The sequence below is a fragment of the Cheilinus undulatus genome, linkage group 22 (assembly GCF_018320785.1).
Source record: "Cheilinus undulatus linkage group 22, ASM1832078v1, whole genome shotgun sequence".
Classification (NCBI taxonomy): Eukaryota; Metazoa; Chordata; class Actinopteri; order Labriformes; family Labridae; genus Cheilinus; species Cheilinus undulatus.
Window position 1 is genome coordinate 36,445,070 of NC_054886.1, and position 24,882 is coordinate 36,469,951.

The 24,882-nt window shown below is 43.5% G+C and overlaps 1 protein-coding gene across 1 annotated transcript in view; it reads right to left on the reverse strand.

Annotated features, from left to right (window-relative positions):
* Positions 1 to 10,854: 10,854 nt before the first annotated feature.
* Positions 10,855 to 24,882, reverse strand: part of ephb4b (eph receptor B4b) — a 40,755-nt gene continuing 26,727 nt past the window's right edge. The window contains exons 14-21 of the mRNA XM_041779100.1: positions 22,485 to 22,732; positions 20,901 to 21,047; positions 20,752 to 20,820; positions 17,587 to 17,636; positions 17,384 to 17,483; positions 16,484 to 16,677; positions 14,018 to 14,176; positions 10,855 to 13,584 (exon numbers count right to left, since the gene is read on the reverse strand). Coding sequence (XP_041635034.1) covers positions 13,479 to 13,584; positions 14,018 to 14,176; positions 16,484 to 16,677; positions 17,384 to 17,483; positions 17,587 to 17,636; positions 20,752 to 20,820; positions 20,901 to 21,047; positions 22,485 to 22,732 — 1,073 coding nt within the window. The 3' untranslated portion in view covers positions 10,855 to 13,478. The remainder of the gene's footprint in view (positions 13,585 to 14,017; positions 14,177 to 16,483; positions 16,678 to 17,383; positions 17,484 to 17,586; positions 17,637 to 20,751; positions 20,821 to 20,900; positions 21,048 to 22,484; positions 22,733 to 24,882) is intronic.

A 24,882-nucleotide genomic window follows, 5' to 3' on the forward strand; every position in this document is an offset into this window, starting at 1 on the left:
CATTCATACATCAACCATCAATCATCATCCATCCATCCGTCATCCATCCATCATCCATCATCATCCATCCATCCATCCATCATCCATCCATCAACCATCCATCCATTCATCCATCCATCCATCATCCATCCATCCAACATCCATCCATCATCCATCCATCCACAATCCATGCATCCATCCATCATCCATCCATCCATCCATTCACAATCCATGCATCCATCATCCATCCGTCATCCATCCAACATCCATCTACAATCCATGCATCCATCATCCATCCATCACCCATCCATCCATCCTTCCATCCATCCACAATCCATGCATCCATCATCCATCCATCATCATCAATCCATCCGTCATTCATACATCAACCATCAATCATCATCCATCCATCCGTCATCCATCCATCATCCATCATCATCCATCCATCCATCCATCATCCATCCATCCAACATCCATCCATCATCCATCCATCCACAATCCATGCATCCATCCATCATCCATCCATCCATCCATTCACAATCCATCATCCATCCATCCATCCATCATCCATCCATCCATCCATCCATCCATCATCCATCATCATCCATCCATCCATCCATCATCCATCCATCCATCCATCCATCCATCCATCCTTCCATCCATCCACAATCCATGCATCCATCATCCATCCATCATCATCAATCCATCCGTCATTCATACATCAACCATCAATCATCATCAGTCCATCTGTCATCCATCCATCATCCATCATCATCCATCCATCCATCTGTCATCCATCCATCAACCATCCATCCATTCATCCATCCATCCATCATCCATCCATCCATCCATCATCCATCCATCCAACATCCATCCATCATCCATCCACAATCCATGCATCCATCCATCATCCATCCATCCATCCATTCACAATCCATCATCCATCCATCCATCCATCCATCCATCCATCCATCATCCATCATCCATCCATCCATCATCCATCCATCCATCCATCCATCACCCATCCATCCATCATCCATCATCATCCATCCAACATCCATCCATCACCCATCCATCCACCATCCATCATCCATCCATCCATCTATCACCCCTCCATCCATCATCCATCATCATCCATCCAACATCCATCCATCCATCCATCATCCATCCATCCATCCATCACCCATCCATCCATCATCCATCATCATCCATCCAACATCCATCCATCCATCCATCCATCCATCCACAATCCATGCATCCATCATCCATCCATCATCATCCATCCATCCATCCGTCATCCATCCATCATCCATTATCATCCATCCATCCACCCGTCATCCATCCATCAACATCCATCCATCAATCCATCATCCATCCATCCAACATCCATCCATCATCCATCCATCCACAATCCATGCATCCATCCATAATCCATCCAACATCCATCCACAATCCATGCATCCATCATCCATCCAACATCCATCCATCACCCATCCATCCATCCTTCCATCCTCCATCCATCCATCCATCATCCATCATCCATCCATCATCACCCGTCCATCATCCATCCATCCATCATCCATTATCACCCATCCATCATCCATCCAACATCCATCCATCATCCATCCATCCATCCATCATCCATCCATCACCCATCCATCCATCCATTCACAATCCATCCATCCATCCATCCATCCATCATCCATCCATCCATCCATTCACAATCCATGCATCCATCATCCATCCGTCATCCATCCAACATCCATCCACAATCCATGCATCCATCATCCATCCATCATCCATCCAACATCCATCCATCACCCATCCATCCATCCTTCCATCCATCCACAATCCATGCATCCATCATCCATCCATCATCATCAATCCATCCGTCATTCATACATCAACCATCAATCATCATCCATCCATCCGTCATCCATCCATCATCCATCATCATCCATCCATCCATCCGTCATCCATCCATCAACCATCCATCCATCATCCATCATCATCCATCCATCCATCCATCATCCATCCATCCAACATCCATCCATCATCCATCCATCCACAATCCATGCATCCATCCATCATCCATCCATCCATCCATTCACAATCCATCATCCATCCATCCATCCATCATCCATCATCCATCCATCCATCCATCATCCATCCATCCATCCATCCATCCATCCATCACCCATCCATCCATCATCCATCATCATCCATCCAACATCCATCCATCACCCATCCATCCACCATCCATCATCCATCCATCCATCCATCGCCCATCCATCCATCATCATACATCCAACATCCATCCATCATCCATCCATCCATCCATCATCCATCCATCCATCCATCACCCATCCATCCATCATCCATCATCATCCATCCAACATCCATCCATCCATCCATCCATCCACAATCCATGCATCCATCATCCATCCATCATCATCCATCCATCCATCCGTCCGTCATCCATCCATCATCCATTATCATCCATCCATCCACCCGTCATCCATCCATCATCCATCCATCCATCCATCCATCATCCATCCATCCAACATCCATCCATCATCCATCCATCCACAATCCATGCATCCATCCATAATCCATCCATCATCCATCCATCCACAATCCATGCATCCATCATCCATCCATCATCCATCCAACATCCATCCATCACCCATCCATCCATCCTTCCATCCATCCATCATCACCCATCCATCATCCATCCATCCATCATCCATTATCACCCATCCATCATCCATCCAACATCCATCTATCATCCATCCATCCATCCATCCATCATCCATCTATTACCCATCCATCCATCCTTCCATCCTCCATCCAACCATCCATCATCCATCCATCCACCCATCCATCCATTCATCCATCAACCATCCATCATCCATCCATCATCCATCCATCACCCATCCATCCATTCATCCATCCATCCATCATCCATCCATCATCCATCCATCCACCCATCCATCCATTCATCCATCAACCATCCATCATCCATCCATCATCCATCCATCACCCATCCATCCATTCATCCATCCATCCATCATCCATCCATCATCCATCCATCACCCATCCATCCATTCATCCATCCATCATCCATCCATCATCACCCATCCATCATCCATCCAACATCCATTCATCATCTATCCATCCATCCGTCATCCATCCATCACCCATCCATCTATTCATCCATCCATCATCACCCATCCATCATCCATCCAACATCCATCCATCCATCATCCATCCATCACCCAATCCATCCATCCTTCCATCCATCCATCCATCCATCCATCATCCATCCATCCATCCATCCATCCTTCCATCCATCCATCCATCCATCCATCCATCATCCATCCATCCATCCATCCTTCCATCCATCCATCCATCCATCCATCATCCATCCATCCATCCACAATCCATGCGTCCATCATCCATCCATTATCCATCCATCCATCCATCCATCCTTCCATCCATCCATCCATCCATCCATCATCCATCCATCCATCCTCTGATCATCCATCCATCAGTTATATATTGAGGAGTATTTTAATGTAAAATTGATGTTTAGGTGTGTTCTAGATCTTTCCTCGTCTCCCCTGAAAAGCTCAAACCTAATTGGCCCCTTTTTCTTGCTTTAACATTTTCAGTTTAGAGTAGAGGACAATCAAAAGTATCAGACGGACTGTCTCTGGACTGGAGGGCACCATGGGAAACCTAGGAAACACATCCTGGAACAGCAGCAGGGTCAGGAGACAATAAACGACATCACTTCCTCCCTGAAGAGCCCCTGGAATGTGGTGTTTGGGTGGACCGGCCAATCAGACGCCAGAGTCCACGGAGAGATGGACGGGAAGTGAGAGGGAGGAGCCAACAGGAAGAGGAGCCTCCTCATTCTACTGCAGGAAGGTGTCAAAGGTCAAGGTGGGGGGGGGGATCTCACCTTCGAGTATGTGATCATGACGATGAGTGAGACAGAGTGAGACAGTGGGGGAGAATATTATAGAGCAAAAACTGTTTCAGAAATTTGATTAAGCATGCGTTACAGAATTTAGAGGGATATTTCAGGTTATTTTATTCTCCCAAGTGAGGAGGTGGACTACAACAACAATGGAGGCCTCCTGAATGAGGAAGTGGACTACAACAACAATGGACGCCTCCTGAATGAGGAAGTGGACTACAACAACAATGGAGGCCTCCTGAGTGAGGAGGTGGACTACAACAACAATGGAGACCTCCTGAATGAGGAAGTGGACTACAACAACAATGGAGACCTCCTGAATGAGGAAGTGGACTACAACAACAATGGAGGCCTCCTGAGTGAGGAGGTGGACTACAACAACAATGGAGGCCTCCTCAGTGAGGAGAGGGACTACAACAACAATGGAGGCCTCCTGAGTGAGGAGGTGGACTACAACAACAATGGAGGCCTCCTGAGTGAGGAGGTGGACTACAACAACAATGGAGGCCTCCTCAGTGAGGCGAGGGACTACAACAACAATGGAGGCCTCCTGAATGAGGAAGTGGACTACAACAACAATGGAGACCTCCTGAATGAGGAAGTGGACTACAACAACAATGGAGGCCTCCTGAGTGAGTAGGTGGACTACAACAACAATGGAGGCCTCCTCAGTGAGGAGGTGGACTACAACAACAATGGAGGCCTCCTCAGTGAGGAGGTGGACTACAACAACAATGGAGGCCTCCTGAATGAGGAGGTGGACTACAACAACAATGGAGACCTCCTGAATGAGGAAGTGGACTACAACAACAATGGAGACCTCCTGAATGAGGAAGTGGACTACAACAACAATGGAGACCTCCTGAATGAGGAAGTGGACTACAACAACAATGGAGGCCTCCTGAGTGAGGAGGTGGACTACAACAACAATGGAGGCCTCCTCAGTGAGGAGAGGGACTACAACAACAATGGAGGCCTCCTCAGTGAGTAGGTGGACTACAACAACAATGGAGGCCTCCTCAGTGAGGAGGTGGACTACAACAACAATGGAGGCCTCCTGAGTGAGGAGGTGGACTACAACAACAATGGAGGCCTCCTCAGTGAGGAGAGGGACTACAACAACAATGGAGGCCTCCTGAGTGAGGGGGTGGACTACAACAACAATGGAGACCTCCTGAATGAGGAAGTGGACTACAACAACAATGGAGGCCTCCTCAGTGAGGAGGTGGACTACAACAACAATGGAGGCCTCCTGAGTGAGGAGGTGGACTACAACAACAATGGAGGCCTCCTCAGTGAGGAGAGGGACTACAACAACAATGGAGGCCTCCTGAGTGAGGAGGTGGACTACAACAACAATGGAGGCCTCCTCAGTGAGGAGGTGGACTACAACAACAATGGAGGCCTCCTGAGTGAGGAGGTGGACTACAACAACAATGGAGACCTCCTGAATGAGGAAGTGGACTACAACAACAATGGAGACCTCCTGAATGAGGAAGTGGACTACAACAACAATGGAGGCCTCCTGAGTGAGGAGGTGGACTACAACAACAATGGAGGCCTCCTCAGTGAGGAGAGGGACTACAACAACAATGGAGGCCTCCTGAGTGAGGAGGTGGACTACAACAACAATGGAGGCCTCCTGAGTGAGGAGGTGGACTACAACAACAATGGAGGCCTCCTCAGTGAGGAGGTGGACTACAACAACAATGGAGGCCTCCTCAGTGAGAGGGACTACAACAACAATGGAGGCCTCCTGAATGAGGAAGTGGACTACAACAACAATGGAGGCCTCCTCAGTGAGGAGGTGGACTACAACAACAATGGAGGCCTCCTGAGTGAGGAGGTGGACTACAACAACAATGGAGGCCTCCTGAGTGAGGAAGTGGACTACAACAACAATGGAGGCCTCCTGAGTGAGGAGGTGGACTACAACAACAATGGAGGCCTCCTGAGTGAGGAGGTGGACTACAACAACAATGGAGGCCTCCTGAGTGAGGAGGTGGACTACAACAACAATGGAGGCCTCCTCAGTGAGGAGAGGGACTACAACAACAATGGAGGCCTCCTGAATGAGGAAGTGGACTACAACAACAATGGAGGCCTCCTGAATGAGGAAGTGGACTACAACAACAATGGAGGCCTCCTCAGTGAGGAGGTGGACTACAACAACAATGGAGGCCTCCTGAGTGAGGAGGTGGACTACAACAACAATGGAGGCCTCCTCAGTGAGGAGGTGGACTACAACAACAATGGAGGCCTCCTCAGTGAGGAGGTGGACTACAACAACAATGGAGGCCTCCTCAGTGAGGAGGTGGACTACAACAACAATGGAGGCCTCCTGAGTGAGGGGGTGGACTACAACAACAATGGAGGCCTCCTGAGTGAGGAGGTGGACTACAACAACAATGGAGGCCTCCTGAGTGAGGAGGTGGACTACAACAACAATGGAGGCCTCCTCAGTGAGGAGAGGGACTACAACAACAATGGAGGCCTCCTCAGTGAGTAGGTGGACTACAACAACAATGGAGGCCTCCTCAGTGAGGAGGTGGACTACAACAACAATGGAGGCCTCCTCAGTGAGGAGAGGGACTACAACAACAATGGAGGCCTCCTGAATGAGGAGGTGGACTACAACAACAATGGAGACCTCCTGAATGAGGAAGTGGACTACAACAACAATGGAGACCTCCTGAATGAGGAAGTGGACTACAACAACAATGGAGGCCTCCTGAGTGAGGAGGTGGACTACAACAACAATGGAGGCCTCCTCAGTGAGGAGAGGGACTACAACAACAATGGAGGCCTCCTGAGTGAGGAGGTGGACTACAACAACAATGGAGGCCTCCTGAGTGAGGAGGTGGACTACAACAACAATGGAGGCCTCCTCAGTGAGGAGGTGGACTACAACAACAATGGAGGCCTCCTCAGTGAGGAGAGGGACTACAACAACAATGGAGGCCTCCTGAATGAGGAAGTGGACTACAACAACAATGGAGGCCTCCTCAGTGAGGAGGTGGACTACAACAACAATGGAGGCCTCCTGAGTGAGGAGGTGGACTACAACAACAATGGAGGCATCCTGAGTGAGGAAGTGGACTACAACAACAATGGAGGCCTCCTGAGTGAGGAGGTGGACTACAACAACAATGGAGGCCTCCTGAGTGAGGAGGTGGACTACAACAACAATGGAGGCCTCCTCAGTGAGGAGAGGGACTACAACAACAATGGAGGCCTCCTGAGTGAGGAGAGGGACTACAACAACAATGGAGGCCTCCTGAATGAGGAAGTGGACTACAACAACAATGGAGACCTCCTGAATGAGGAAGTGGACTACAACAACAATGGAGGCCTCCTCAGTGAGGAGGTGGACTACAACAACAATGGAGGCCTCCTGAGTGAGGAGGTGGACTACAACAACAATGGAGGCCTCCTGAGTGAGGAGGTGGACTACAACAACAATGGAGGCCTCCTGAGTGAGGAGGTGGACTACAACAACAATGGAGGCCTCCTCAGTGAGGAGGTGGACTACAACAACAATGGAGGCCTCCTCAGTGAGGAGAGGGACTACAATAACAATGGAGGCCTCCTGAATGAGGAAGTGGACTACAACAACAATGGAGGCCTCCTGAATGAGGAAGTGGACTACAACAACAATGGAGGCCTCCTGAATGAGGAAATAGACGACAACAACAATGGAGGCCTCCTGAGTGAGGAGGTGGACTACAACAACAATGGAGGCCTCCTGAGTGAGGAGGTGGACTACAACAACAATGGAGGCCTCCTGAGTGAGGAGGTGGACTACAACAACAATGGAGGCCTCCTCAGTGAGGAGGTGGACTACAACAACAATGGAGGCCTCCTGAATGAGGAAGTGGACTACAACAACAATGGAGGCGTCCTGAATGAGAAAGTGGACTACAACAACAATGGAGGCCTCCTGAATGAGGAAGTGGACTACAACAACAATGGAGACCTCCTGAATGAGGAAGTGGACTACAACAACAATGGAGAACTCCTCAGTGAGGAGGTGGACTACAACAACAATGGAGACCTCCTGAGTTAGGAGGTGGACTACAACAGCAATGGAGGCCTCCTGAGTGAGGAGGTGGACTACAACAACAATGGAGGCCTCCTGAGTGAGGAGGTGGACTACAACAACAATGGAGGCCTCCTGAGTGAGGAAGTGGACTACAACAACAATGGAGAACTCCTCAGTGAGGAGGTGGACTACAACAACAATGGAGACCTCCTGAGTTAGGAGGTGGACTACAACAACAATGGAGGCCTCCTCAGTGAGGAGGTGGACTACAACAACAATGGAGACCTCCTGAGTGAGGAGGTGGACTACACTTAGGGTCAGACCTTCATGTGTTAGAACACAGAGTTACTGCTTCAGCTGAGATTGTAGTTCTAAATTCTAAATGTTTCCAAGATGAAGAGAATCATGGGAAATGTAGGAAAGACCTTCTGAAGCAACAGCATGGCGAGGTGACGGTTAATGGTATCAGATAATCAGATAGACAGATAAAGTCCTTTTATCCAACAGGTCACTGAACACACCACACTCAGTCACTGCCAACAATAACACCAGGAACCACATCCTGAATATTTCTCTGTTTTAGGAATTTCCCCGCTGTGTGTTTGCTCATGAACACTTCCACACACTCTCATTGCTTCTTGTCTCTGCTGTCCAATCAGAAGACCTGATGGCATGGCTGACCTTTGACCTCATTTATGACTGAACATAGGGCCATAGGTTGATGAAGTTCATCGTGAAGATGTTCAAGGAGATTTTAGGACTTAAGGAAGTTTCCAGGAGTCCTTACGGAGGTCTCCAGGGTGGCTGCAGAGGTCCTGGAACAGTTTCCAGGAGTCCTTACGGAGGTCTCCAGGGTGGCTGCAGAGGTCCTGGAACTGTTTCCAGGTTCTCTTTGGTATGTTTGAGGTCAGGAGGTTTGTCAGAACCTGGAAAATCTTTGAGTGGAAAAATCACATGTATGACTGTTGGACACACACACCTAACACACATACACACACACACCCATCATGCTCCAAGCACACACACACATGTACTAAGGCCCTTCAGAGCTGTCAGGTCTGATTGTTCTGGAGAGAGAGACACAGAGCAGGAGGGAGGCCAACATATCACTCACTCACACACACGTAACACACACACACCTAATACACACATTACACACACACACACACACACACTGTCAGCCCCCTGATGAAACACAAGCCTTCTGTTTCTTGGCTTCTCTGCCAACATTGTGCTCATTAAAGTGAAATAACATGTTGAAATGTTCCTTCCTATACATCACAGACTCTCAGCAGCTGGTTTCTATCAAACAGGGCCGCTTTGTGGAGACGAGGAGCGGCCATGATGGATACATGTACATCAGTAAAAGTAATAAAAGCAGCGTGTAGAAGTAGACCGCTACACGGACAAGGCTGAGTGGAAACCTGCACAGATACCAGTCTTAAAGGACCTGTACGTATATTTAATCATGAGGATAACGTTTGAGCATTTCATGATCCATGAGACGGTCTCTGCCCCTTTCGTTTTCCTGCACACGCTCACTTCAGTCCATCATCCTTCCAGGATCTGACTCTACCCCCAAGTTTCACCTTCATCTCCCCATCCTGGTTACTAACCCTTTCAACATCCCTCCAAACCCTGAATATTGCCCCTCTATTCCTCCATCCTCTACATCCCAGGACCCTCAACTCTACATCCCAGGACCCTCAACTCTACATCCCAGGACCCTTTCCCTAAACCCCTCATCCAAAGACCTGGACCCTCATTCCATCATCCTTACATCAGATGGCCTCTACATCAAACCCTTCATCCTTGGACCCTTTCGCCCTAGCTGCTTATCCCCAACATTTACCCTATGTCCCATGACCCTGACTCACATTCTGTTAAACCTAGATCGTAAAATCCCGACCCTCATCTCTATGTCCTCTGATCCAGACCCTCATCCGTCTATCTCCCCCCCTTACCCTCATCTCTCTGTCCCTTTATCCTCTGATCCTGACCCTCATCTCTGTATCCTCTGATGCTGACCCCGCCCCCCATCCTCTCCCCTCTCAGCTGTGTGGGGTCTGCCGTGTGTCTGCCACACTCATCCTTCACTATCAGACTGATAACACAGGGATCTGGGGGTCAGAGGTCACAGTGAACACTCATCATGTTTGTGTTAGAGTTTTGGTTTGTGGATCTGGGTTTGAAGGCTGAACCGTCTGTTTCTAAAGCCCTCCTGTATGCGGTCCAACATGAGTCACATGCAAAGCATCCTGGGAGCAGCAGCATCACCAGATTTATTACAGAGATCTATCCTTCAGATGTTTGAGTCATGGTAACAGACCTGTTAACCCCCCCAGCAGACATTCTCCTTAAAACCAAGATTATCAGAACCATTCCTGCAGTTCACCTGGATTTATTAGAAAGGACTGATCCAGATTAAGCTGCTGTGTTCACACCAGAAACCAGACCAGATATCAGACCAGGTATCAGACCAGATATTAGACCAGATACCAGACCAGATATTAGACCAGATACCAGACCAGATACCAGACCAGATACCAGCCCAGTAAAGTGCCCAGTGTTGGGTTTCTAGGACTTTGATTTCTGTTGTTTTAATATCAAATGTTTTGATTTTTAGCAGAATCATTTTTTAGTTGACGATTTTGTTTTCCTGACAGTCATGGACTGAACAAGCACAAAGAGGTGAATTTTGGTTTCATAGAGGTTTAAAGGTGGTTTACTTGAATCCATGAGCATCATAAACATATCTCACTCATTTATTTGGACAGAGTAAACAGCCCACTGTGTCTTTGGTCCTGTACTTTGAATCCCTCCCCCCGTTCCACCCGCTCACACAGCGTTGAAATATAAGACACTTTTTTATTTTTCTTTTCTTTACAAAATAAAATGACAGTTTCTCCTGAAATGTGAGTGAAGTATAAAAACATCAATCTTAAAACATGATCACAATAAAAGGTCAGGTATAAAAAGTGCTAAAATACAAAAACCATCAACAGTTCTCGTCTTTGTTCGTTTCTGTTCCTGGACTCAGACTCACGGATCTGTGACCTGTTAACGGTTCTTTAGGGACTCTTCGGGTTCTGTTTCACAAGTGCTGTACACTGAAGGACAGATTTAAGGTGAGGAGTCACTAGAGGATGAAGATCAGTCGGTACGTTTACATGCCTAGTAAAGTCTGGTTATAGCATGAACAGGTATTTTAACAGTCCTCCCTGTAAACGCCCATGAGGAAACTGGATTTACTGGTATCAGCATGTCTGTCTCTGCTTCAGTAGGTGATAATAATCCACTTAACATTTCCAGCTCTTCCTGGGGAAATCTGAGGTGACCCCAACCCAGACAAGATATGTTATCCCTCCAGTGAGTCCTGGTAGTCGGACGTGCCCCAAAGACCTCCACAGAGAGGCGACCAGGAGGCATCCTGATCACCTGAACCACCTCAACTAGCTTCTTTAAAGCGAAGGAGCAGCGGCTCTACTTGGAACTCCCTCTGGATGTAGGAGCTCCTTAACCTACCTCTAAGGCCTCCTGAGGATTCTCATTTTGGGTGTTTGTGTCCTTGATTCTAGTCTTTGTGTCATCACCCAGAGTTCGTGACCACAGGTGAGGGTTGGAATGAAGATCGACAGGTAAACTGAGGGCTTTGCCTTCCAGCTCAGCTCCCTCTTTACATCAACGTCTGCAGAACTGCTGATGGTGCACCAATCTGCCGGTCGATCTCCCGATCCGTTCTACCCTCACCGTGAATACGGTCTATACTTAATATTTTATATATTTGGTGACAGCTGAAGGCAGATGACCATGCAGCGTCTGCTATGCTTAGCATTTGATTAGCATGCTGCTGAACTTTCAGGTCAAAGTGGAGTCTTAGGCAGGACCGACAGACCTACGCCAGCCTGAATCATTTCTTTGTTCTAGACTGCATTTATACACCTATACCACAATACAAAATGTACTTAACTCAGAAGAATTTAAATAGTCTTAGACTTTTTTACCTGCATGTAAACGTACTGAGTTTCAGATCCATCAGTTTGGGAACATTTAGGGAACAAAGGCTCTACGTTCAGAATATGATCATTTTATCAAGATAAGACCCTCCATGTGCAGGTGTCACAGAAACTCTAGGCCCTTTAAGAGTTCTTTAAAGAGATGAAAATGCTCCGCAAAGTCTTCCAGGTATTCCAGAGACTTCCATCTCCTGGACAATCACAGTAACTTGGATTAAACTCTCAGGATTTTCTGATTACTTTTTGAAAACGAACCGTGGTACCTGGACGATACCTGAAGATTTCCCCAAAATGTTCACCGTTGCTTTCCAAGCTGACCCCAGAAAATTCCTGACTGGTTATGGAGAGAATGACACTGCAACTTTTGGAGATCATGTTCATAAGTTAGAAGATAAATCCCATCAGGAAATCCTGATGTCCCACAGAAAGATATTTCCACATTATTAAAGCATACCGACCAGTTGCTTTGGAATGCCAGCGTGGTTTTATCCCTATTTTCCACAACATCCATTAAAATATCCTCCAGAAATCGTCAACAAAGTTTGGTTAAAATCCTGATAATTCCTGACAGAGTATAAGGAGATATCCACAGTCCTAATATTCCACTCAGGCACATTCACTGAAAACAGAAATCCTTTTGCCCCCACCTAAACGTCCAAATCTAAGAGCTTTCATTTGGACCATCAGCTGGTCAGGTCCGGCTTGACATGAGTCGATCACATACGTTCAAAGATAAATCATCCACTCTTGTTTCATATTCCAAGAAGAATCCAGCAGAGATTGGAGCTTAGTCCTAAACTGGCCCATAGTTTTGTTACTGCAGGCTCCACATGAGCTGGGACACCCTGATCCACTCCAGAAAACCAGCAGATCCAGGTTGGGTGACACGGACTCGGCTGTGAACCAGTCTGACTCAGGTGGGCTGGGTGATGACAAAAACAGAGGCTCACATCCAATCAGAGCATCCGTTATTAAAAGGACTCTCCATCCTCAGTGTGCTTAGTGCTGATTGGTCAGTTTGTAGTCGGCTGAGCTTTGGTTCTCCTGAGTACTGGATGGTGGACAGTCTTGTATCCTAAATGCAGCAGCAGCATGAGGTGGTTCAGGACCAGTAGTCCTTTTCGGTCCTGGTTCTCCTCTTAGTCAGGTCCAGGGTCCTGAGTGTTGACCAACCAGAGGTCCTTTGTTCTGATTGGTCAGAGGGAGGATGGGGTCTTGTTAAGATCAGTCAAGCACTCTGAAGGATGAAGACAGTTCGCGTTTAGTGTTTCTGAAGGTTTCTGAGTGCCCCACGTGTCCGTCACAACAGATGCCTCTGATTGGTTGGCCATCACTTGTGCTGAGTGGTCCTGATTGGTCAATAGGCACTTTGTATCACAGTTCAGTGGTCAGTTAAAAAAGGCAGCACTCCTCCTGAGTGTTCTGGCTTTAGAGAGTAAGGCAGGACTGTGATTGGTCAGTAGAGGAGAGTGGGCGGGGCCTTGTGTATCCTGAGTGTCTGGATAGAGGAGAGGATTTTCTTTTGATGGCCAGCAAGAGTCACGCCCACTCTGAGCAGGTCTCTATGGAAACAGAGAGGACAAATTTATTTATTTAAATATATATTTTTTTTATATTTATTTAGCAGGAAACAAAATGAGTTTGTCAGATATTTCTAGTAGTGATGGGCATTTACAGTAACCTCAGTGTTAGCGTTCTCTCATTATCTTCTGACCTTCTACCCGTGTAAAAGCTGATGTTCCCTAAACAGTTAAATCACACATGGACCTGCTGGTGGCCTACTATAGGAGCTTATAACAGCAGGAACTTTAGCAGGAACCAAAACCAGGGTCTATATACTGTGTTGTACTCATCCTTTAAAAGCTGGCTTTATTATTGCTCAGGTTAAATTTGTGAACCCCATACAGATGTCCAGGTGGACCAGCAGCACTGATTAATGTATATAAAAAGAAACTCCAACAGTGATGTATCAGCATGTATTTGTGTAATCCTCACTCCGTGTTGAGCTGGGAGACGATGTCCAGGCTGTTGAAGCCAGCCTGCAGGAAGCTCTGCTCGTATCGCTCCATCTTAATCGCTCGCAACCACTCGGAGACCGAAGCACAGGCGGAGAGGGGGGGGGGGATCCGCTGGTCCAGCAGAGGCTGGGACGGGCTGTGAGACGGACAGAAACAAGGGTAAATGACACAGGTGTATAGGCGGTCCTTCCAGAGTCCTGACCCTCAGGACTCTAGTCAGGGCGTCGGGCCTCAAACTAAAAGCTCGGGGGCCAAATCCTGCCCATTGTACAATCTATCTATTGTAACTGTCCCACCAGTCTGAGGTCTGCAGGTTTTCTCCAGTAAACGTGTTAACTTATCCTTGATGATTTAAAATGTTATTGTTTAATTATAAAAATCTGAAAAAGTAAAGAGTAAAAGAAATCGGATAAAAAGTCAGGAAGGTGGGAAAATAAATGAATGTTGTCATTTCATATTCTCAATTTTGCATCTCACAATTCTGACGTAAACTTATGACTTTGACTTTTTGTTTTGTTTTTGATGTTTTGATTCAAGATTCACAATTCAAAAATTCTAAGTCATATTTTTACCTTTTAAACTTGTGATTTTGACTTTCTATCTCATTTATTTGCCTTTTCAAAACATTATTTGGCCTTTAAATTTCATGTTTTGACCTTTAGAACTAATAAGTTTGACTTTATCTCAGACTTTGAGCCTTTAAACTTATCATTTTTATTTTATTTTTTATCCCAGAATGTTTTATCATAAGTTTCATTTATATAATTTTATATTTTACTAATGGTGAAAATGAGGTTGACAGTTTATGTTTAAATGTTCACCTTGTTAGGCTCTGTAGCACCACATTATGTAATAACACTGCATTATGTAATAATGTAATACATTTCCAAGTCATTATGTAATAACGCCACATTATGTAATGATGTAATACATTTCAATTCATTATGTAATAACACTGCATTATGTAATAATGTAATACATTTCCAATTCATTATGTAATAACACTGCATTATGTAATAATGTAATACATTTCCAATTCATTATGTAATAACACTGCATTATGTAATAATGTAATACATTTCCAATTCATTATGTAATAACACTGCATTATGTAATAATGTAATACATTTCCAATTCATTATGTAATAACACTGCATTATGTAATGATGTAATACATTTCAATTCATTATGTAATAACACTGCATTATGTAATAATGTAATACATTTCCAAGTCATTATGTAATAACACTGCATTATGTAATAATGTAATACATTTCCAATTCATTATGTAATAACACTGCATTATGTAATAATGTAATACATTTTCAAGTCATTATGTAATAACACCACATTATGTAATAATGTAATACATTTCAATTCATTATGTAATAACACTGCATTATGTAATAATGTAATACATTTTCAATTCATTATGTAATAACGCCGCATTTTGTAAGCCACTAAGCGGTTAGGGTTAGGGTGAGGTAGTAGGGTATACCCTGGAGCCCACTGAAATATGAGTTAGACACCCCTGATCTAGAACGTTCACTCACGAGCTCTGACCCTAAAATTAAAGATACGGGGCTGAATGTCTGCTCAGGGCTTCCATACATTGTCACTTTTTGCTACCACTTGTTTTCCAGCACACATTCTCGACCCTCTGAAAGCAGCCATGTGACCTACTCTTGGGCCCCGCCTCCCAGTTGAGAACCACTGGTTCAGAGAGTGTACAGCTGACCTCCGACCTCTGACCGGCCTCAGAGTAACCCGAGATCCCCCGGTGGGTCTGCAGGCCTAAAGGTGAGCCGTGGAGAAGATCAGCATGGTGGTCTCCTTTAAGGTCTCTCTGAAAACCTGGACATTTTTCTATCCTTCAGACCGTCTGAGCTCGTGTTTGAAGCTTTTCTCTTCTGGTGTGGCTCAAACGTGTTTCTACGAGTTCAGACGTAGCTTCGCCACCACTAGACCACTTTAAGACCAACTCAGACCAAACGTTCCCCTCTGGTGAGGGATCTAGAGGTCTAGATCTAGAATACACTAAAATATGCATGTATTTTTACAGAATAGAAAAATATCCCATTTAAAATCATTTAGGAATAGTGTTTGTTTTTAGGAGGCATCTGGCGGCCCCTGATGGGGACCTGACCCCCATGTTGAGAACCAGTGATCTAGAGGACATGTCCTGACTGCAGGTGTGTTATAACCAGGAAACACACTCTGATGTCTTCATTAGGGGGGCGGGGCTAAAATCATCCAGCTGAGACAGACCGGATCCTTCAGTCCTAATCCAGGAATGTGAACCTCTGCACCTGCTCATGTAAACACCTGTCAATCAAACAGCTGGCTGCTTTGTGTCTGCAGACAGTGACCTTTGACCCCCAGCAGCTGGTGAATAACCTGCATTCCTCGCCTGTCAATCATCCCCCCCTTGAGCCAGACTCACCTCGGCCCCTCTGGATGCGTCACCTTCAGGGAGGCGGGGTTTCGGATCAGCCTGTCGAGGGACGCCACCACGTCGCAGAACCTCGGCCGATTGGCTCGCTCCTTCTGCCAGCAGTCCAACATGAGCGCGTGCAGAGAGGAGGGGCACTCTGGGGGCGGGGGCAGCCGGTAGTCCTGCTCGATGGCGTTAATCACCTGATGGAGAGGGACGTCAGAGACGGCGATTAGACAGTACTGCTGTTAATCTGATTTTAAATAAAAGCATAAAAGTTAACACCCCATTAAAACCTGTTTTTACGACTGAAGGGTCTGTGAATAAACTGGAAATATCTTATTAGAACTGGATCTGTCCCCCAGCCCTATGAACAGATCAGTCATGAATGATGGCAAGGCTGGATCACTAAACGATACTTTAGGAAATGTTTAGAAGCAAAAAACTTCAGAAATGTTCTTTAAATCTCCAAACTAACTGAAGCTGGGTTCTGGGTTCTCATGATGTCATAGTTCCTCTGATGTCATGTGACCTCTGGGGCTATAAAGTCTTAAAGATCCAGGTCCTTATGACCAGGTCCTGACCTGTAGGCTCATATGCTGGTCTTGAATAGACTGATCAGGTTCTTGTTCTGGTTCTTTTGTCTGTGGGGGCTGTTTTAACTTTTGGTCCCTTTTAGGGTTCTGCTGCTTTGTTTTTTTCTGTTTCTTCACCAGTTACAACCCTCTGTAAACTCTTATTCTTAAAAGTGATGATAAATTAACTTTTCATTATCCTTATTAAAACCAAAGAAGAGAATCATGTCCTGATCAGCTGATTTGTGTTTACGTTTTTACTGACATCCGTCACTGTCCTCCTAAAAACATCCTGAACATGAACCACAGATACATCAAATCAGGTTTCTCTTACGTCCTGGTTGCTCATGTCCCAATATGGTCGCTCGCCGTATGACATCACTTCCCACATGACGATGCCGTAACTCCACGCATCGCTGGCTGATGTGAACTTCCTGCAGGTTATCAAAAACATTACTTTAATGAGGGACTGAGGCCTGACAAAATACTGAAAATACTTCATTTCTTTTGACTGTGGCCTGCAGTACCAGCACTCACCTGTAGGCGATGGCTTCAGGAGCCGTCCACCGAATAGGAATCTTTCCTCCCTGAGAAGTGACAGAAACTTAGATTACAGAGGGAAAGGTAGAAGGTCTTTGAAAATAAAAGCCTCAAAGTATTTAAACATTAACAGTACCCATGTTGGTAAAACTTTATTTATCTGTGGATAAATAACACAACCCTGAGGGACACCAGGGGGAGGAGCCAAGGCTTTCAAAGACTTAAAAAGAATGACATCATCAATATCTCTAAAATCAGAGACGACATCATCAATATACCTATAATCATTGACGACATCATCAATATATCTATAATCATTGACGACATCAATATATCTATAATCATTGACGACATCATCAATATATCTATAATCACTGACGACATCAATATATCTATAATCATTGACGACATCATCAATAAATCTATAATCATTGACGACATCAATATATCTATAATCATTGACGACATCATCAATATATCTATAATCACTGACGACATCAATATATCTATAATCATTGACGACATCATCAATATACCTATAATCATTGACTACATCATCAATATATCTATAATCATTGACAAACATCAATATATCTATAATCAGTGACGACATCATCAATATATCTATAATCATTGACGACATCATCAATATATCTATAATCATTGACGACATCATAAATATACATATAATCATTGACGACATCATCAATATATCTATAATCGTTGACGACATCATCAATATATCTATAATCATTGACGACATCATCAATATACCTATAATCATTGACGACATCATCAATATATCTATAATCATTGACGACATCATCAATATACCTATAATCATTGACGACATCATCAATATATCTATAATCGTTGACGACATCATCAATATATCTATAATCATTGACGACATCAATATATCTATAATCATTGACGACATCATCAATATATCTATAATCACTGACGACATCAATATATCTATAATCATTGACGACATCATCAATATATCTATAATCACTGACGACATCAATATATCTATAATCATTGACGACATCATCAATAAATCTATAATCATTGACGACATCAATATATCTATAATCATTGACGACATCATCAATATATCTATAATCACTGACGACATCAATATATCTATAATCATTGACGACATCATCAATATACCTATAATCATTGACGACATCATCAATATATCTATAATCATTGACGACATCATCAATATATCTGTAATCATTGACAAACATCAATATATCTATAATCAGTGAGGACATCATCAATATATCTATAATCATTGACGACATCATCAATATATCTATAATCATTGACGACATCATCAATATACATATAATCATTGACGACATCATCAATATATCTATAATCGTTGACGACATCATCAATATATCTATAATCATTGACGACATCATCAATATACCTATAATCATTGACGACATCATCAATATATCTATAATCATTGACGACATCATCAATATATCTATAATCATTGACGACATCATCAATATATCTATAATCATTGACGACATCATCAATATATCTATAATCGTTGACGACATCATCAATATATCTATAATCAGTGACGACATCGTCAATATATCTATAATCAGTGACGACATCGTCAATATATCTATAATCATTGACGACATCATCAATATATCTATAATCAGTGACGACATCGTCAATATATCTATAATCAGTGACGACATCGTCAATATATCTATAATCATTGACGACATCATCAATATATCTATAATCAGTGACGACATCGTCAATATATCTATAATCAGTGACGACATCGTCAATATATCTATAATCATTGACGACATCATCAATATATCTTTAATCATTGACGACATCATCAATATATCTATAATCAGTGACGACATCGTCAATATATCTTTAATCATTGACGACATCATCAATATATCTTTAATCATTGACGACATCATCAATATATCTATAATCAGTGACGACATCATCAATATATCTATAATCATTGATGGCATCATCAGAGGCAGAAGACGGAATGATAATAATTGTTGACGACATCATCAAAGGCAGCAGAATAAATGTTTAAAATCTTTGACAATAAAATCAAAGGCAGAAAAAACAATGTTTATAATTGTTGATGACATCATCAAAGTTGGATGGAAGGTTAATACCTGTTGATGACATCATCAAAGGCAGACAACAGAATGTTTATGATATATGATGATATCATCAAAGGCAGAGGACAGAATGTTTAAAATCTTTGATGACATCATCAAAGGCAGACGAAGGAATGTTTATAATTGTTGATGACATCATCAAAGGTAGAAGACAGAATGTTTAAAATCTTTGATGACATCATCAAAGGCAGACGAAGGAATGTTAATAATTGTTGATGACATCATCAAAGGTAGAAGACAGAATGTTTAAAATCTTTGATGACATCATCAAAGGCAGATGAAGGAATGTTAATAATTGTTGATGACATCATCAAAGGCAGACGAAGGAATGTTAATAATTGTTGATGACATCATCAAAGGCAGACGAAGGAATGTTAATAATTGTTGATGACATCATCAAAGGCAGACGAAGGAATGTTAATAATTGTTGATATCATCAAAGATAGAGGACAGAATGCTTATAATTGTTGATGACATCATCAAAGGCAGATGACGGAATGTTTAAAATATTTGATGACATCATCAGAGGCAGAGGACAGAATGTTTAAAATCTTTGATGACATCATCAAAGGCAGATGACGGAATGTTTAAAATATTTGATGACATCATCAGAGGCAGAGGACAGAATGTTTAAAATCTTTGATGACATCATCAAAGGCAGAAGAAGGAATGTTTAGAATTATTGATGACATCATCAAAGGCAGACAATGGAATGTTCATGCAGTTCTTGATGTTGATGTCTTCTTCCTTCTATTTTGGCCAATAGCAGGTCAAAGTTGGCCACTCCTAGAAAAGTCAGTGAAATCTTCTGACTGAGAAATTAGAGACCGACTTTATCTGTGCATGTGAACGCACTGACTGTTATCACAGAACGCAGCTATAGCTAGCTTAGCGTTCAAATAAAGCTCAGCTTTGGTTACTAATATGTTAGCATGTGAGTTATCCTTGTTCGCAGGCAACTCACCAGAGAGCTTGTGTAGGTGGGGTCTGATGAGTTTTCAGTCAGGAACCGGCTCAAACCAAAGTCCGACACCTGGAGAACAAAAAACAGAACATCAGAGATAGATACAGACAGACAGGTGAGCAGGTAGACGGCCAGGTAGACTGTCTCACCTTACAGACCAGGTTGGAGTTCACCAGGATGTTTCGAGCAGCCAGGTCTCGATGGACGAAGCTCATGTCGGACAGATACTTCATCCCAGCCGCAATCCCACGCAGCATCCCCACCAGCTGGATAGTGGTGAACTGTCCGTCATTCATCTATGACACGAAATGGATGCACACGTAAACAAGGAGACAGGTAAACAACAAGATAAACATGAAAACAAAGAAACAGGTAAACAACAAGATAAACATGAAAACAAAGAAACAGGTAAACAACAAGATAGACATGTAAACAAAGAGACAGGTAAACAACAAGATAAACATGTAAACAAAGAGACAGGTAAACAACAAGATAAACATGAAAACAGAGAAACAGGTAAACAACAAGATAAACATGAAAACAGAGAAACAGGTAAACAACAAGATAAACATGAAAACAAAGAAACAGGTAAACAACAAGATAAACATGAAAACAAAGAAACAGGTAAACAACAAGATAGACATGTAAACAAAGAGACAGGTAAACAACAAGATAAACATGAAAACAAAGAAACAGGTAAACAACAAGATAAACATGAAAACAAAGAAACAGGTAAACAACAAGATAAACATGAAAACAAAGAAACAGGTAAACAACAAGATAAACATGAAAACAAAGAAACAGGTAAACAACAAGATAAACATGTAAACAAAGAGACAGGTAAACAACAAGATAAACATGAAAACAAAGAAACAGGTAAACAACAAGATAAACATGTAAACAAAGAAACAGGTAAACAACAAGATAGACATGTAAACAAAGAGACAGGTAAACAACAAGATAAATACATAAACAAGGAGACAGGTAAACAACAAGATAGACATGTAAACAAAGAGACAGGTAAACAACAAGATAAATACATAAACAAAGAGACAGGTAAACAACAAGATAAATACATAAACAAAGAGACAGGTTAACAACAAGATAGACATGTAAACAAAGAGACATGTAAACAACAAGATAAACATGTAAACAAAGAGACATGTAAACAGCAAGATTAACATGTAAACATGGAGACAGACATGTAAACAATGAGATTAACATGTAAACATGGAGACAGACATGTAAACAATGAGATTAACATGTAAACATGGAGACAGACACGTAAACAATGAGATTAACATGTAAACATGGAGACAGACACGTAAACAATGAGATTAACATGTAAACATGGAGACAGACATGTAAACAATGAGATTAACATGTAAACATGGAGACAGACATGTAAACAATGAGATTAACATGTAAACATGGAGACAGACACGTAAACAATGAGATTAACATGTAAATATGGAGACAGACACGTAAACAATGAGATTAACATGTAAACATGGAGACAGACACGTAAACAATGAGATTAACATGTAAACATGGAGACAGACATGTAAACAATGAGATTAACATGTAAACATGGAGACAGACATGTAAACAATGAGATTAACATGTAAACATGGAGACAGACATGTAAACAATGAGATTAACATGTAAACATGGAGACAGACATGTAAACAATGAGCCATCCTGGCAGTCAGCGGGTCTTTTCCCAGTCTCACCCTCAGGAAGCTGTCCAGTGCTCCATTTTCCATGAACTCAGTGAGGATCATGACGGGACACGACGTGGTGATCACGCCCTCCAAGTGGATGATGTTGGGGTGCTGGAACTGACCCATGATGGACGCCTCAGACAGGAAGTCCCGCCTCTGCTTCTCTGTGTACCCACCCTTCAGGGTTTTGATGGCCACGTAGTTCTCCTTCCTGCCAGGTACTCTGAGCCGACCACGGCACACCTCGCCAAACTCACCTGGACAGGTACATCAGAGGGTTTTCATTACATCATCAGAACCAGAACATGAAAGGACTGAGACCTGAACCCTGAGGGACTCCACACTGTCACGAGGATTCTCCTGCATTCTGGCCAGTCCTGTTAAATCTCATTATCTGAGTGATGTAGACTTTTTCATTCTTCTGTCCTCTTTGTAACTTATGAAGGGTTTTCACCTTGAGACATACTGTCCCTTTAAGATGTTACCTGAGTTCAAACAGGAGGTGTACCGTCTCTTTAAGGCCTTAGTTCAGAGGTGTACCATCTCTTTAAGGCCTTAGGTCACAGAGGTGTACTGTCTCTTTAAGGCCTTAGGTCACAGAGGTGTACTGTCTCTTTAAGGCCTTAGGTCACAGAGGTGTACTGTCTCTTTAAGGCCTTAGTTCAGAAGTGTACCGTCTCTTTAAGGCCTTAGTTCAGAGGTGTACTGTCTCTTTAAGGCCTTAGGTCACAGAGGTGTACTGTCTCTTTAAGGCCTTAGTTCAGAGGTGTACCGTCTCTTTAAGGCCTTAGTTCAGAGGTGTACTGTCTCTTTAAGGCCTTAGGTCACAGAGGTGTACCGTCTCTTTAAGGCCTTAGTTCAGAGGTGTACTGTCTCTTTAAGGCCTTAGTTCAGAGGTGTACCGTCTCTTTAAGGCCTTAGTTCAGAGGTGTACTGTCTCTTTAAGGCCTTAGTTCAGAGGTGTACTGTCTCTTTAAGGCCTTAGTTCAGAGGTGTACCGTCTCTTTAAGGCCTTAGTTCAGAGGTGTACTGTCTCTTTAAGGCCTTAGTTCAGAGGTGTACCGTCTCTTTAAGGCCTTAGTTCAGAGGTGTACTGTCTCTTTAAGGCCTTAGGTCACAGAGGTGTACTGTCTCTTTAAGGCCTTAGTTCAGAGGTGTACCGTCTCTTTAAGGCCTTAGTTCAGAGGTGTACTGTCTCTTTAAGGCCTTAGGTCACAGAGGTGTACTGTCTCTTTAAGGCCTTAGTTCAGAGGTGTACCGTCTCTTTAAGGCCTTAGTTCAGAGGTGTACTGTCTTTTTAAGGCCTTAGGTCACAGAGGTGTACTGTCTCTTTAAGGCCCTAGTTCAGAGGTGTACTGTCTCTTTAAGGCCTTAGTTCAGAGGTGTACTGTCTCTTTAAGGCCTTAGGTCACAGAGGTGTACTGTCTCTTTAAGGCCTTAGTTCAGAGGTGTACCGTCTCTTTAAGGCCTTAGTTCAGAGGTGTACTGTCTTTTTAAGGCCTTAGGTCACAGAGGTGTACTGTCTCTTTAAGGCCCTAGTTCAGAGGTGTACTGTCTCTTTAAGGCCTTAGTTCAGAGGTGTACCGTCTCTTTAAGGCTCATTGCTGCTCCTGTTTCAGACTCAGTCATGTTGTTTACTTTAATAAAACAGGATCCATGTCAGAGTTCTGATCCCCTCCATGTTTTTACAGCATGATCACCGATTTTTCCTGTCAGTGGGAAAGTTACCATCCTCCTCTCTGGGGTCAAAGGTCACTAGCTCAGCTGGTAGACATTACAAAATAAAAGTCTCCTTAAAGCGGGCAGTATGTTTCTGTTGAGGAGGAGAGAGTCTCAGAGCTCTGTCGTGTTGTTTTTCTCTGCGTGGTCTGAATGTCTGTCAGATCTCACTAAAGCTCTAAAAACACCGGCCTCATGTCTGCAGAGGTCAGGGAGAGTTCACCACGCTGGTGCAGAGGTCGCCATGGTTCCTCAGATACCTGACTGCCTTTAGTCTGGATTATTACCACAACATTACCACCATTATGAATATACATATTTATTCCTGTCTGCAGAGACTCTGAGGGACACGTCACGGCCTCTCTGTGTCTCTTTCTCTCTATCATGAGTCATTGAGGCTCTCCTCTAGTTCCTGTGCACATGCTCTGTTCAGCAAACCATGATGTGAAGACAGAACAGCCTGCCATTGGTTGTCACAGCCCAGTTGCAAGGCATTCTGGGATACAAACAGATGATATAGCAGCAGGCTAACACACTAGCTGCAGGAATTATCTAAAAATAGATTATAAATGGATAAGACGATGTTCAGTATCAGTACAACGGAGTATTAGGGCCTGACGAAGAGAAAAAAAGATAAAAGGATACTTTTTTTGACATTACGAGAATAAAGTCATAATATTACGAGAAA